This window comes from Meleagris gallopavo, chromosome 9 (assembly GCF_000146605.3).
Source record: "Meleagris gallopavo isolate NT-WF06-2002-E0010 breed Aviagen turkey brand Nicholas breeding stock chromosome 9, Turkey_5.1, whole genome shotgun sequence".
Lineage (NCBI taxonomy): Eukaryota > Metazoa > Chordata > Aves > Galliformes > Phasianidae > Meleagris > Meleagris gallopavo.
In genome coordinates, this window is record NC_015019.2 from 4,244,385 (window position 1) to 4,257,662 (window position 13,278).

The 13,278-nt window shown below is 46.5% G+C and overlaps 1 protein-coding gene across 4 annotated transcripts in view; it reads left to right on the forward strand.

Moving 5' to 3' along the window:
• Window positions 1-11,812, forward strand: part of FHL1 (four and a half LIM domains 1) — a 24,869-nt gene extending 13,057 nt beyond the window's left edge. For 2 of the 4 annotated variants that reach the window (XM_010715205.3, XM_031554647.1), the window contains exons 2-6: window positions 7,616-7,797; window positions 8,401-8,578; window positions 9,061-9,230; window positions 9,833-10,019; window positions 10,783-11,812. In XM_010715205.3, the coding sequence (XP_010713507.1) occupies window positions 7,642-7,797; window positions 8,401-8,578; window positions 9,061-9,230; window positions 9,833-10,019; window positions 10,783-10,940 (849 nt within the window). In that variant the 5' untranslated portion in view covers window positions 7,616-7,641 and the 3' untranslated portion in view covers window positions 10,941-11,812. Of the gene's footprint in view, window positions 1-2,039; window positions 2,149-7,615; window positions 7,798-8,400; window positions 8,579-9,060; window positions 9,231-9,832; window positions 10,020-10,782 lie in introns of those variants that run through there. The other 2 variants (XM_010715203.3, XM_003208320.4) reach the window with 2 other exon arrangements.
• The last annotated feature ends 1,466 nt before the right edge of the window (window positions 11,813-13,278 follow it).

Genomic DNA, 13,278 nt, shown 5'->3' on the forward strand with positions numbered 1-13,278 from the left:
AAAAAGAGCAGCTCTGTCTTCTCAGCAACGCTTGTTCCCAGCCTGTCCCTGCTGTACTGGCCCAGGAGGCCACAAATTCAAGCAAAGATGGCCTTGTTATTACAGACTGGTTTTGGGGAATTGCCAGGCGGAGCTGTGCAGTAAAATGCTGCTGCAGAGAGATTCATGGTGAAACTTCATGGGCAGCAGTATCCTCTGTGTCCTGCTCCTGTTGTTTGGTCAAGCTTCCTCCCTGCCACCTCTTCCAGCCCATGCCTGTTGTTGCTGCAAACACACATACATTTGTGCACGTGAAGCATTTTGATGGCCAAATATCTGAGATGCTGCCATGGCACAGCTGGACTGCAGCCACCTCTGGGTGGGACGTGGCAGTGCCGCAGTTCAGGATGGGGAGCAAAGATTGCTGTTTGTGATTGGAAACAGAGGGTGTCCTGGGGAAGGAGAAAATGACAGCCATGTGGAAATGTGTCAGCACTTTGCGTAGGGAACTAGAAAGGTGTGAGAGTGGTTAATGGTGCTAACTTGACATATATTGCCACAAAATGAACTCATGTCTGTAAATATTACACCATGCACTGCAAGATTAGCACAGGAAAATACCAGTTGTTACAGTTCCTCTTACCATCTGAATTATGCAAACAATTTGCAAGAGTTTATAGGTGAGCTGGAGCAGAGTAATGTAAGGCTTTTCCTAGCCAAGGGATTTTGGTGTGCTTGTCTTTTAGCACATTTTCCAGCCTCAAACCACTACACGAGTGGGTTGTGCTGGGCTGTTCAGGGACAGCATGCTGGCAAGTGTGATTTTTCCAGGCAACGTTGAAAACTTGAGGATGCTGGGATGATGCTGACCTTGCATGTGTACTGGATGATACCTGTACAGCCTGGTGCTGGGCTGAAGGCTCTGTGTACCCTGCCCCATGGCAAGGAGATTGTGGCATCTTTGGTGGGGAACAGAGATGTGCCGGTGCTTGGCTGCTTGGAGGTCAGACAGCATTGAGTTGGCCTGTGAACAATAAACACTGGCTGTCAGGAGGTTAACTGCCTTTCCCACGGCCATGCACTGAGTCAGTGTTGAAGCAGGATTAGCAGCTGGGCGGCCCTGGCCGCAGCCCCGAGTGCACACAGTGCTGCTGGCTGCCTGACCCGGAGCACAGGGCCGTGGAGCTGCCTCTGCTGCCGCAGCCCAAATACCTCCATGCAGGAGAGTCCTGAAGCACAGCTCCCTCTGCTCCCTGCCGCAGCTCAGGAGGAAGTAGGTTGTGTGGATTCAAATTATGTACAGAGTTTTGGGGGCATATGAGCAAAGAGAGCAGAGGCACAAGCCAGGGCTCTGTAATCCCACATGGGGGAGAGCCCAGCCGTGCTGTTAGGTGCTAGAGAAGCTCCATGATCGTGAAACCTGTTTTTTTAAGTGCTGCTCTTCAAGGACTTGTTTGCTTTGAATGATTAATGCCTTGAACTGCTTTAGAGTAAAGGTTGGAGGAGGCCCAGGCATGATGGTTTTACAGGCAGTAAGACCTCAGCTTGCCCCTTGCCTTGAAGACAAGTCCAGCTCCCATGAATGTACCTTTTGGTGCTCCCCAGACTCTCAGCTATATCCCCAGAGGTACAACCTGTGCTGCTCTGGGCCCTACAGCCAGGGGACAGCCCCTACGTGTGGTCTGGGGCTGATTCCTTACACCACAGCCCTGCTGGCCCTGGGGGCTGTGATTCTTCTCTTCCCTTGGGCAACAGTGGTCAGAATTAATGCGGGTCTGTTATTTAGCTCAGGACTGATATGAGACACAATCTAGTTCTAAAGCCAAGGCCAAATAGTACTAGCATGGGGTCAAGTTCCTGAGACACTCTCTGCCTTTGGGACTAATTTGGGTGCTGAGTAGTGGGGCAGGTATTTACATGTTGCCTACAGAGGTCTCTGGATCCTATTCTTCTCTCTCAGATCACCTAAAATGGTAAGAATTTTCAAGGGGGATTAAGGTTGTGATCTCTGGGGAGGGGAGTGGACATCTGGTCGGAGTCCTGTCCGTATTAATAGCCTTCGTTTAAATGTATGTTATCAAACGGGGCAGCTTCTGATCAGCCAAGAGTCTGTGCACTCTCTTGCCTGTGGCTTTGGGCTGGTAATCATGGCTTTCCACAGGCACACAGGTAACGTGGACATGCTGCTGTCTGCACGTGTGTGATAAATGGGGAGGAAAATTTTGCTAAGAGTGTCCAATTCTAGAGAAATAATTCTTTTGAACGTGGTGTTAAGTCTCTGTAATCTGCAGCTTTAACTAATGGCGGCGAGCGGGACTAATGGTAGCAGTGTGTGGGACCGGCGCTGGGAACAAGGCAGTGAGGAGCACAGGCAGCAGTGGCTTCACTGATCTGCAACGTGCATTGGATGTGCTTTGTGTCTGCTGCTGTGGGAGGGCTGGACTCAGCTGTTTTTTTGAGGAAAACTGGGTGAGAACGGAGGATGGCACTTCACTGTGCAGTGAGTTTGTTGTGGCATTGCTGCCCTGAGCAGGGGAACTCCCAGCAGAAGCCCAGCAGGTAAACCCAACTGGTTTGCACTGCTTTAGTGGGAAGTTTTTGGTTGCTCTCCTTTCTCTGTGTTTATCTTTTAGATGACCGATAATATGCAAACCTAATTTTTCCTTCCCATTAACATACAGAAGTGTTGAGGGGGGTATTTTGCACGTCCCCTTTGCACGCTGATATGTTGTGTCTTCCTACCAGTGCCTGTTCCCCTTTAGCTCTCCAAGTACTGAGCATCCTAAGGTCTTTAGAGTTTTGAAAAGCTTATCTGATTCTTAGAAGCTAAGTTCCTGTGTGTCCAGCATGTACTCACGTTCCTGAATTGCAACATGCAATTGCAGTGCTATTGCATCTCTCAAATGAGATGCAGCCCAGGGGGTTGACATGCCCTGGGTGCAGGGCTGAAGCATCATTTGATATTAGAGCATCACTTTGTAATACTTCCAGATGTCTTTGTCATCTTCCTTGGTGTGGATGTTCTCTGGTGCGGGGACCAGGCTTGGTTTGGCATTGGAGTGGTTCTAGTCCAAGTGCTACAAGCACTAATCACAATTAACACACACACAGCATTAACATAATTTTTTGAAATAATTACGCATGTGCTTCTTGTTGGTTGGAGGTGGTTCAGGCACTACGCTGAGATGAGAGAGAGCTGAGTTCCAGTTCCTATTTTACCAAACGCATTGGACAAGTAACCAGGGTTGCTCACAAAAGCACTGCATGCTCTAGCTCCTTGACAATCAATACAAGCTGGAGTAGCCAGCATGCAAACTGAGATGCTGTGCAGATGAAGCAATGACATCTGTGATACCTGAAGCCTTGTGCTCTTATCAGAGGGTGCAGAAACACCCCAACCCTCAGGGCTGAGCAAGGGACGTCTGTCCAGCCCCACTGCCCATCCTGCCAGGTAGGTGGATGCAGCAGCATCTCCCGAACCAAGGGCAGGGTCTACCCTGCCAGCACAAGCTGTGATACAAAATGCTAGTGCTGAGCACGTGCTGTGGTTGGAGTGCTGACACCACTGGGTTTTAAGTCAGTGTCTGTTCCTGGACCAGCAAGGAGCCCCCTTCCCCAGGGCATGGGGTGCTGCCATGCCTGCAAGGAGCATGAGCCATGCAGTGGGAGAAAACCTTGTATCTAGCCCCTGGGCACACCAGGTATGGGGTGTAGCTGGGAACATAAAGTAGAAGGCAGCCACAGTCAGGTGCCAAACAGTTTGTTTTTTTTTTTGCTTTAGCTGATTTAGGTCATTTTGAAAGGCTTAGACTTAGGCTGCCTAAAGTGCTCAGCCCTGCTCTGGGCAGTGGTGCTGTGTATGCCAGGAGCTTTGTTAGCTTTAGCTGAGCTCTGTATTAAGTGTAGAAGTGTGTGTTTTTTAAATAGCACGTCCCTACTCCCCTGGGAAACTGACAAGATTTAATAATGATAGGGATGTGCTCAGACATGGTGGCAGTAGGACCGTAGGGGATGATTTTGGCAATGGCCTGAGGAACTTGGAGCTGTTCTTGTTCTAAATAAAGAAGATTCTCAGCAGACTAATTTTTGAATTATAGAGTATGAGACTTGCACGTGCCCCAGTCTGGCAGCGGAAGAGCACAGATCTTTGCTCTTTACTGTCAATCCTCCCAGCAAAAATGACCTGCAAGGGATATGTAAAGCCAATGGAAAGGAATAAATATTGTCCAGGCACTGTGCTAGTGACCTTGAGATGCAGACCTGAGCACCTCTTTTCCTTTCTGATTAACAGTTCCCTTCTTTTAAAGGTATTCCCTGGTTCTTATAGCAAAATACACAACACTGCCTGGAAGAATGCTGAGCACAGTCACTCAGGTGACACACCAGCAAGTGCCAGGTCCTGAGCCCTGACAGGCAGTTGTTGTCACCACCCCATGGCACAGGGGGTGTCTGATGAGGAAAACAAAGCTGATGGAGAGCCAAAAGGCAACTGCTCTTTCCCAGTGTATCCATACTCCAGCAGAGGGTCAACAGCCTTGGCCTCTTCCTTCCTATGTGTCACTGGAGAAAGGGGAAATGCAGTAAGTCCATAATGTTTAAGTACAGTTTCCCTAGTTGGTTTTAGAGACCGCACTTCAAGTTCTTCCTTGGTGGTTTATCACATTGAAACACATTCCCCGGAGACATTAACACACATCCTGTGCTAAGTGCTTTGCTTATCAGCTATACTTGAGATCGTTTGCAGAGTGCTATGATTTAATTTGTTCCACAAACCACCCCAATACCATGACGTGCTGTACAGCTTGACTGAACGAGGACAAACCAGTTCAGGGGCCATGGGAACTGAATGGACGGGTAGGGTAGATGTAAATGCAATTGCTTCACTTGTTAGATCTGCATCATTTCCAGTCCCAAAGCCTGCCCTGATGCTGTATAACGTAGCCCTGACCACTGGCTGTAGGCAACCCTCAGGCCCATGTGTTGGAGACTTTTGAAAGATGAAGGGCTGTCCGAGGGCTGAGGGGCTGCTTTTGAAAAGTAGTAGATGCTCTTTTGGGACAAGCAGCTGATTTGTACCTCTGTGTTCAGGTGAATGTTAATGTTGAATTCCAATGGGTCTTTGTGCCAAATACCCTGATACTCGAGAAGGCCACTGGTCTGGCTATCTGCCCTTTAGCTGTAGCCAAATTCATCAGGGAGCTGCATTTAGACAGCAGGCTGCCAGGGCTGGTGGGAGAGAGGCACCTAGCTGGAAGCAGAGGGACTTTCTGGAGTTGATTTTGGGAAATTGGTGATGCTTCTATCTGGAAAGTCTGAGCTCTAGGGTAAGAACAGGAAGAGGATTCAAGTACTGCAGGATTTTCCTTGAGCTCTTAATTGAGAGTCCTGCAGGCTGTGTGAGGATAGGCCTGTACTGCACTTACCCTTTCCACACTTTGTCTTCTTACTGCTCCTCTCCAGCAGAGCATCCTCTGCATGGGGACATCATCCCAGGCTGGAGAACTGTTCAAGTCTGTCCATACTTTTCCTCTATTTCCCAAATCACCATTGCCTGGTTTATGAATCGAGCTTTTGGGCTGTGAGATGGCTCAAGGTGGGCAGAAGCTCCTGGGGCTGCCAGACTCTGTGTTATTTGTCTGTGGGGCTCAGAACTGCTGTGATAAATGTGTCCCATTTAGCACATGGCGTGTTACACAGGAACACAGGGTTGTGTTACTCCTTGAGCTATATGTTCACAATTACATGTTCTGCTTGAAGGCAACCCTAAACCTGAGATCAAGAACGTTAAGATAGCATTTGCCCTGGACTCTGCAACAGTGTTTCTTCTAAATAAAACCCGCTTGCTTGATGAAGCTCTGCAGGGCTGGAGGTGGCTTGCATAGTTTCCATGTTTCCCAGCTGTTTGTTTGTTTCATTTCCTTGAAGCAGTACAAACACAGCCCTTGGCGTGGCTGTCAGCAGGACGTGGCCGTCTCCTGACCTTGGCCAAGCGGCAGTTCCAGCCCCGGCCCCCACAGAGTGCAGTGCTGGCCAGCTCGGCTTCTGGCCCACTTCAGTTAGTTCAAGGGAAGGGAAAGGGAGTGAACCTGGCCCCCACCTCTGCTGCAGCCTCCCTGGGATCATCTGTCCTGATTTCTGGAGCAGAAACGCTCCAGCTCAATCTGCAGCTCAGGCTGGTGTTGGTGTGGTCGCGCCTGGGTCAGGGCTTGCTCGATTTGATGCGTGCTCGCATTTGATAAGCAGCAGCTTAGCAGTGATTCCATGGCTGGCGGGCTGGGCTATGCGGTTGATGATAATTCTTGAATTACTGGGGTGGGCAGGTGCCCAAGAAGCTGTTGTGTAAGCAGGTCCTCATGCCATAATGTGGCAGAGCTGCCCACGCAGCACCCAGCAGGCAAGTGATGGGCATTTTGCAGCTATTCCTGGGATGACAGCTACCCCAAAGCCTGACTGCTTCCTTCCTTCAGTCCATGCTGGTGCTTCAGCTCTATCAGGAAAAGAATAATTGAACTTCCTCTTGCTGTACTGTTGCCAGAATACTCTGTCTGGGTTCTGAGCCTGGCCTGGGCTTCCTCTGAGGAAGGGCATGGGGAAAGGCATGGAGCCGCTGCATTTCTTTAAATGTAGGGAGATCTTGTTTTCTCGTTCCTTTTGACTTTGTATATGGAAGCCCAGTGGTAGGGACAGCTGGAAGCTGCGCAAGTATCTGGCACAAAAGGCCTCGGAGGGCTGCAGCTGGCTGCAGGCTTGGGCTGGAAACATGGAAACTATTCTACTTCGCTCTCAGTTGGCGGTGATTTCTGCACACAAATTAGGCGGTGCCTCAGCCAGGATCTCGCCAGGCCTCTGCAGGTCTGCCATAATGACCCGAGTCACTCTGAGTGAGTGATTAGGTACCACTATCCCTGCTTGACATGAACGATGTAAATAAGAGTCTGGTGTTCTTCCTTTGAAGAAGGTGACAGGGACAGGCTGTCATGTGGCCCTGCTCTTCTCCGAGCCATGGGGCAAACAAGCTCTGCAGTGCTGCAAGCACAGTGGTTCCTTCTCCAGGAGGCCAAGAGCTGCGTTTTTGTGTTTGGCCAGAGCCCATCCTGCCTCTTTGTAGGCAGAAATTTAGCACTCGTATCTTGGATGGCTATTAAGGGCACGGAAAATATTTGCGTTACTAAAACACTGCTTATGCTAACTGCAAGCACAGTGCTTCCAGGAGGCTGGGCGGCCCCGGCCAGGAGTCAGCCCGCATAGCCTCACCCTATGGCCTGCTTTTTCTTCAGTTCATGGTACTTCTCTCCCTGTGTACCAAGGAACGTGTTCGTGATTGCTGTGACCAAACCCAGGCTGTGTACTGCAGCGAGACACTGAGCCCAATGATGTGTTAGGTTATCCTGGAGGCACCTGGAAAGCTCTAGTGCTAGTGCAGGTAGCAGACCTGGCTTGCTTTATAAATCACTGAGCTGACGGAACTGTTGAGGTAAATTTTGCTCTTCCAGAAGCTGCTTTCTCTAGCAACAAGCCCTTCAGGCATGAGACACCACCACACACTCATGGCTGAGCCGTTTTTCCATCACTTCTTGTGATGCTGGAGCAGTTACTAGTGCTTCAGCGTTCTGAGTTTACCCCCTCCCTCCTGCAGGGCCCAGCAGTTACAGCGTGGGCACCATGTCGGAGCGCTTTGACTGCTATTACTGCCGCGACTCGCTGCAAGGCAAGAAGTATGTGCAGAAGGAGGGCCGCCACTGCTGCGTCAAGTGCTTTGAGAAGATCTGTGCCAACACCTGCATCGAGTGCAAGAAACCCATTGGTGCTGACTCCAAGGTAACTGCTTGGTGCTTACAGAGGTGATGAGAGCAAGACAGGCAGATGCTTGTTTCCCTTTTCTGCAAGCTTCTGTGTGGAGTTTTCTTTCAAATACCCTGGCTGTTGCGCTATGCCTGAAGGAGCTGTTTGGGCAAAGAGCCAGGGGCCATTGGGCACTGCTCAGGCTGCCTTTGCATGAGATCTGGTTTCAGGATCTCGATTCGGCCATGTGAACTGCTGCAAATGCCAAGTTGTCCCAACTGGCAGTTAATCCAGCTTTTGTAGGTCTCCCAGAAAACTCATCTTCTGGGCGAAGCACTCTGGAACATGGGATATAATAATTATTTTTTTAAAATCAGTTTGTAAATGATTATTTATGGTAATAATAACATACCTCAACTGGAAGGAACAGGATGACCAAAGTAGTCCTTGCTTACGGAACCCCACATCTCAAGGTTGTTGGCTTTAACGCACATTCTGCTACCCCAAAATCCCAAAGTGCACTTAGGCTCTTCACACAGATGTAGCTTTTTGTATGTGATGATAATTACCACTGGGCCTTGGTTCTAGTGGTGCTCAGCAAGAGCAGGGCTTATTGCTCACTGTTTCTGATCATTCCAGGAGCTGCATTTCAAGAACCGTTACTGGCACGACAGCTGCTTCCGCTGCGTCAAGTGCTACACGTCCTTGGTCAATGAGCCCTTCATGCTGAGGGAGAACAACAAGGTCTGGTGTAGCAACTGCACTGCCACTGAGGATGCACCCAGGTGTAAGGGCTGCTTCAAGCCTATCATCGCAGGTACCAGTGCTAGCAGCATGGATATGATGATGATTACTGAGTGCTGCTCTAGGGCAAAACCCGAGGCTAATTAAGCAGCAGTTAGGAATATGGCATCATAGTGCAAGTCTAGAGAGTAACAAAGCAGTGCAAGTTTTTACTGCTGCTCTCACCTGTCCAGTCTAGACAAGGGTTAACTGCATGGCAGTCTCTGAAACTTCATGTGGGTAGTAGATTTTAGTAGACAGTGTTAAACAATTTCTGTCAAAAGCTCTGCTATGTGAAACAAGATTCTCCTCTCAGAAAGGCACACCACCTGCCAAACTTGAATCTAAGAAAATCTGGAAGATCCTTACTAAATTTGAATGTAGAAATTAGTTATGAAGAGCTGTTAAAGTCCTGTACGGACACATCTTGCCTACAGCCGTTACGCTGCATGAGGTTATTGCATGCTTGTCACAGGCCTGAAATCCGACCTACAGTGTTCTTTCTTTTTGTTGTAGGAGATCAAAATGTTGAATACAAGAAGATGGTCTGGCATAAGGACTGCTTCACTTGCAGTCAGTGCAAGCAAGTGATTGGATCTGGGAGCTTCTTCCCAAAGGGTGATGAATTCTACTGTGTCTCCTGCCACGAGCATAAATTTGCCAAGACCTGTGCCAAATGCAAGAATGTAAGTCCTTCCCCTTTGCCACTGCAGCTGCCAGAACTGGCCTGTAGCACCTGTGTTAGAAGCTAGGAGAGTAAACCAGTAGACAGATCATCTTATCGTTATAGTATTGCTAGTATTTCTTTCTGAAGATACCGCTGCTGCAGCTAGCAGTGTAAGAATGTGAGAGAGCTAGAGGCTACGGCACATTTGCACTTAGCAGGGCCTGCAGGGTTTGCTAAGAGCTGATCTGTTGAAACCAAATGTGCACCACCCTTGTACTTGCTTTAGGGATGGCAAAGCTAAAGTGGTTTAAAGTTCTCTAGTATGTATTGTGTATTCAAACCATAAAACAATCTTTTGTAACAAACAGCTGCTGTATAATCTTACAATTGATTAAAACAGAATTGCAGAGTAATTGCAAATAAGATAAACTATTATGAAAGCTCCAGGCATGCAAAATTCCAGGCTTCAAGTGTTCAAGGATGAGGAGTTCAAGTGTTGCACAATTTCATTTTAATAAAAATGTTCAAGTGACCTTTACCATGACAAAGCTCTCCTTCACCACACCTCATGCCTGCTTCAACCCCCCTTCTGAAACATCTTTCTTGCTCTTTTCCTCTTAGCCCATCACTTCTGGAGGTCTCACTTACCAGGAACAGCCTTGGCATTCTGAGTGTTTCATTTGCTCCAACTGCAAGAGGCAATTGGGTGGGAAGCGCTTTACAGCTGTAGAGGATCAGTTTTACTGTGTTGACTGCTACAAGGAATGTGTTGCCAAGAAGTGTGCTGGCTGCAAGAATCCTATTACAGGTATGTTGGATTTTATGCAGCTTGAGACCGTGGGGTGCTTAAGGTCAGAACTCTGATCCCCAAAGATGTGCAGCTCAGGGGCCACTAACACCAGAAGCAGCTATAATATCCCAAACCTTACCCCAGCAATTTATGTGTGATCTAACTATAACTCACATGCTTCTTTACCTTTTGCACTCCTCCTGCTTCTTTTACCTTTTACCTCCTCCAAAATTGCCCCAGCTGGAACTATTCACACATCAATATTAGTCTGAGGACAAGAGGTCTAAAAAGAGTAATTTTTTTTATTGCCCTGAGTGACATTTGCTGTACTTATATATTTCCCATGTCCCCACTAGTTACTGGATATGAAAACCCCCCAAAGCTCAGCCAATGAGATGGGGTGCTATCCTGTCAATCCTATAAGTCTTGCATTTCTGAGCATGGATTTGAGCCTGTAAGAACGAGGTAGGCTGTTCTGCCCAACCTCTGCTTTGATCCATGACTTGATCTGTCCTTCACATTGATTGTTCCCTGGAGAAGGAATCCAAGGGACGAGGCTTACTGCAGACAAGCTTTTGCTAAGCTGCCTGGATTGCATTATTACAGAGAAACAAACAATACAGTTCATTTGCACTCTGGGCTTGTATTTTAGACATTGCAACTACAGTCTGCAAGACTATAGAAGCATGAGAGGCAGTAAGAATGGGATCTGCTGCATGGTGGACTAACCCAGCCACGGGAAAAGCTACTATCGTCGTCCTATAATTGTGTTCTCTCCTAGCAGGATTTGGAAGAGGAACCAGCGTGGTTAACTACGAAGATGAATCTTGGCATGATTACTGTTTCAAATGCACAAAGTGTGCCCGTGGTCTGGCCAACAAGCGCTTTGTTTGCCATAATGGAAAAATTTACTGTGCTGAGTGTCCCAAACGACTGTAAGGAACAGACAGCAACTGATTTAAAAAGGATTTTAAAGGCCCGCTTTTCAAAATAGTCCTGGTAAAGGTGCAGGTTTTGCATGTTAAGAGTTCTACCTTTTTCAATTTTAGTATAAAAACAACTAAAATAGCTTGAATATACTGGGTATGAGTTTGGAAGCTCCTGCAGCAAGAAAGCATGTACTGCTGCAAAAAGCTAACCTTGCCTTCAAGTAACTGTTAGTTTAAAGGCTTGAAAGAACATTTAGATTTTAGCATTAGAAAATCCAAATACTACCATAATCTGTGTGTGGTTTAAACTAAAACAAAGCTAGTTTTAAACTCTGTTAGTATAGATTTAAGCTTGGTGCTTACACTAAGTGGTTTTGACAAGGCATGCACCTCAGAAAGGGAGATGCAGACATTGCACCCAAGATTAGAGAGATCCATTATTGTCCTTTTGCAAGTACAGGTACATTACATATATCACACTATGAACAGCAGCTCAATAATAAGTACCTTTGCTTATTTACCATGCCAAATTGCAACAAGCATATGGAGTGCCTTTATCTTACATACATATAACAACATTTTGGCAGTACAATTTAGTGTTAGTTCTAAGTTTCCATAAACTTGTTTTGTTTTTGATTTCTGCATGGTTTGCCCTAAAGTTTTGCTCACCAGCTTTTTTTACATCATGTATAATGAGGTTGTCTACATCCAATTATTAATCCACTAATAAGCAACTCTTTCAACTACTGCAGAATGCACGTTCATTTAGAAGTGCCTTAACAATAGCTCAGATGACCACAGCTCTCCTATCATGTCAGTGTATGTTCTATGATTTAATAAAAATGAGACTAGTGCCTGCCTGGACTCCGACAATCTGGAAAACTGTTGTTTCTTCATTTTGCTATCTTATATGATAGACATTTCTCATGGCTGAGCTACTGAGATTGAGTCTGATATCTTGATACAGGAAAGAGTTAGCTGTTCTGCCAGTGTCCTTAGATACATGAGGACTAGAGCAACAGTGTACATAAACTAATTAGAAAAATACTTAATTGACAGTGGACCATTGCCAAAACCAGCCCATGTGAAAAAAACCTTTTGGAAAACACACAATCAGCCACTGTCCGTACACCTCTATTACCTTTTAGTGACTTATGTGCTGTTTTGAAGGGTTTTCATGCTTTTGTTTTCCCCCCCATCACAATGGCTGATGCACATAATAATTATGTGCATTAAATATATATCATATCATATTAATATTAGTATTTATGAACTGATTGCTGCTTCAGACATTCCCCTTCATACACTACCAGAAACAGAAATACCCCAACAAAGGGCAGCATCTTGCTGTTTCCATGTTGGTCACAGCAGCACTGCAAGACTTACCCTTACAACAACAAGGTGCAGGTCCTACAAGTACAAGACGAAGGCTTGCAGTGAAAAGCAAGTTAAAGAATTCAACAGTTAGGAGAATTTCATAGGTGCACACAAACACAGCAATATCTGAAGGTGTTTGTTAGTACAAATGCCTTTCCAACTGCACAAATGCTACTGCCGAAGAGGCGCCTGGTTTGGGACTCAGCAGGGAGGAGCAGTTAGAGCAGTACCAGAGGGCATCTCAAGGCAGGTCAGCATGGCAAGGGGTTGGAGCCTCCTAGTAAGGTAATGTTTAGCATTACAGAAATAAAGCATTGTTCAACTGCAAAGTTTATTTAACAGTGCACACATATTTACACAGAGCTGTAACAGACCGTTGGACAAAGAGTATCAGCACAGAAAAAATATCCGCATCTTCTGTTAGGATGATTGTCTCTGCCAGAATGAAACAGCTTATCATACAAAAATACATCTTTCTTTTCACCTAAGGCACTGCTCTAAAGTCTAAAAAGTACTACCATGTTCTGCATAGCAAACGGAGTAAGAAGGCTGAGGGTTTCCTATTGCAGTCGTTGGGGAAAGAACATTTTTAGTTCCAGCAAAACCATTTTCATTAACCACTGAAAATGCAGCTGCCATTTGGATGATTCATCTGAAGTGAAGTATCAGCCAAGTGTTCATAGCAGGATTTGAGACAGCTATTCTTTAAATTAATCGCTTAATTATTCAGTATCTCTGTTACAGGAGACGTAAGAGCAAGACTGCATTATTACTCTTAGTAGCAGCTTTTGGAAGATGCTTGGTTAATCTCTTCATGCTGCAAAAGCAGGCAAGTTCAGGTTAAATAGATTACTTAATGCAGGCTTTAGGGGAAGGGAAATATATATGCAGCTTGCAGTCACTATTATAAAGCTAGAACAGGAATACTTGCAGTAATTAACATGAACAAAATATGACTTCAATGGTCTAAT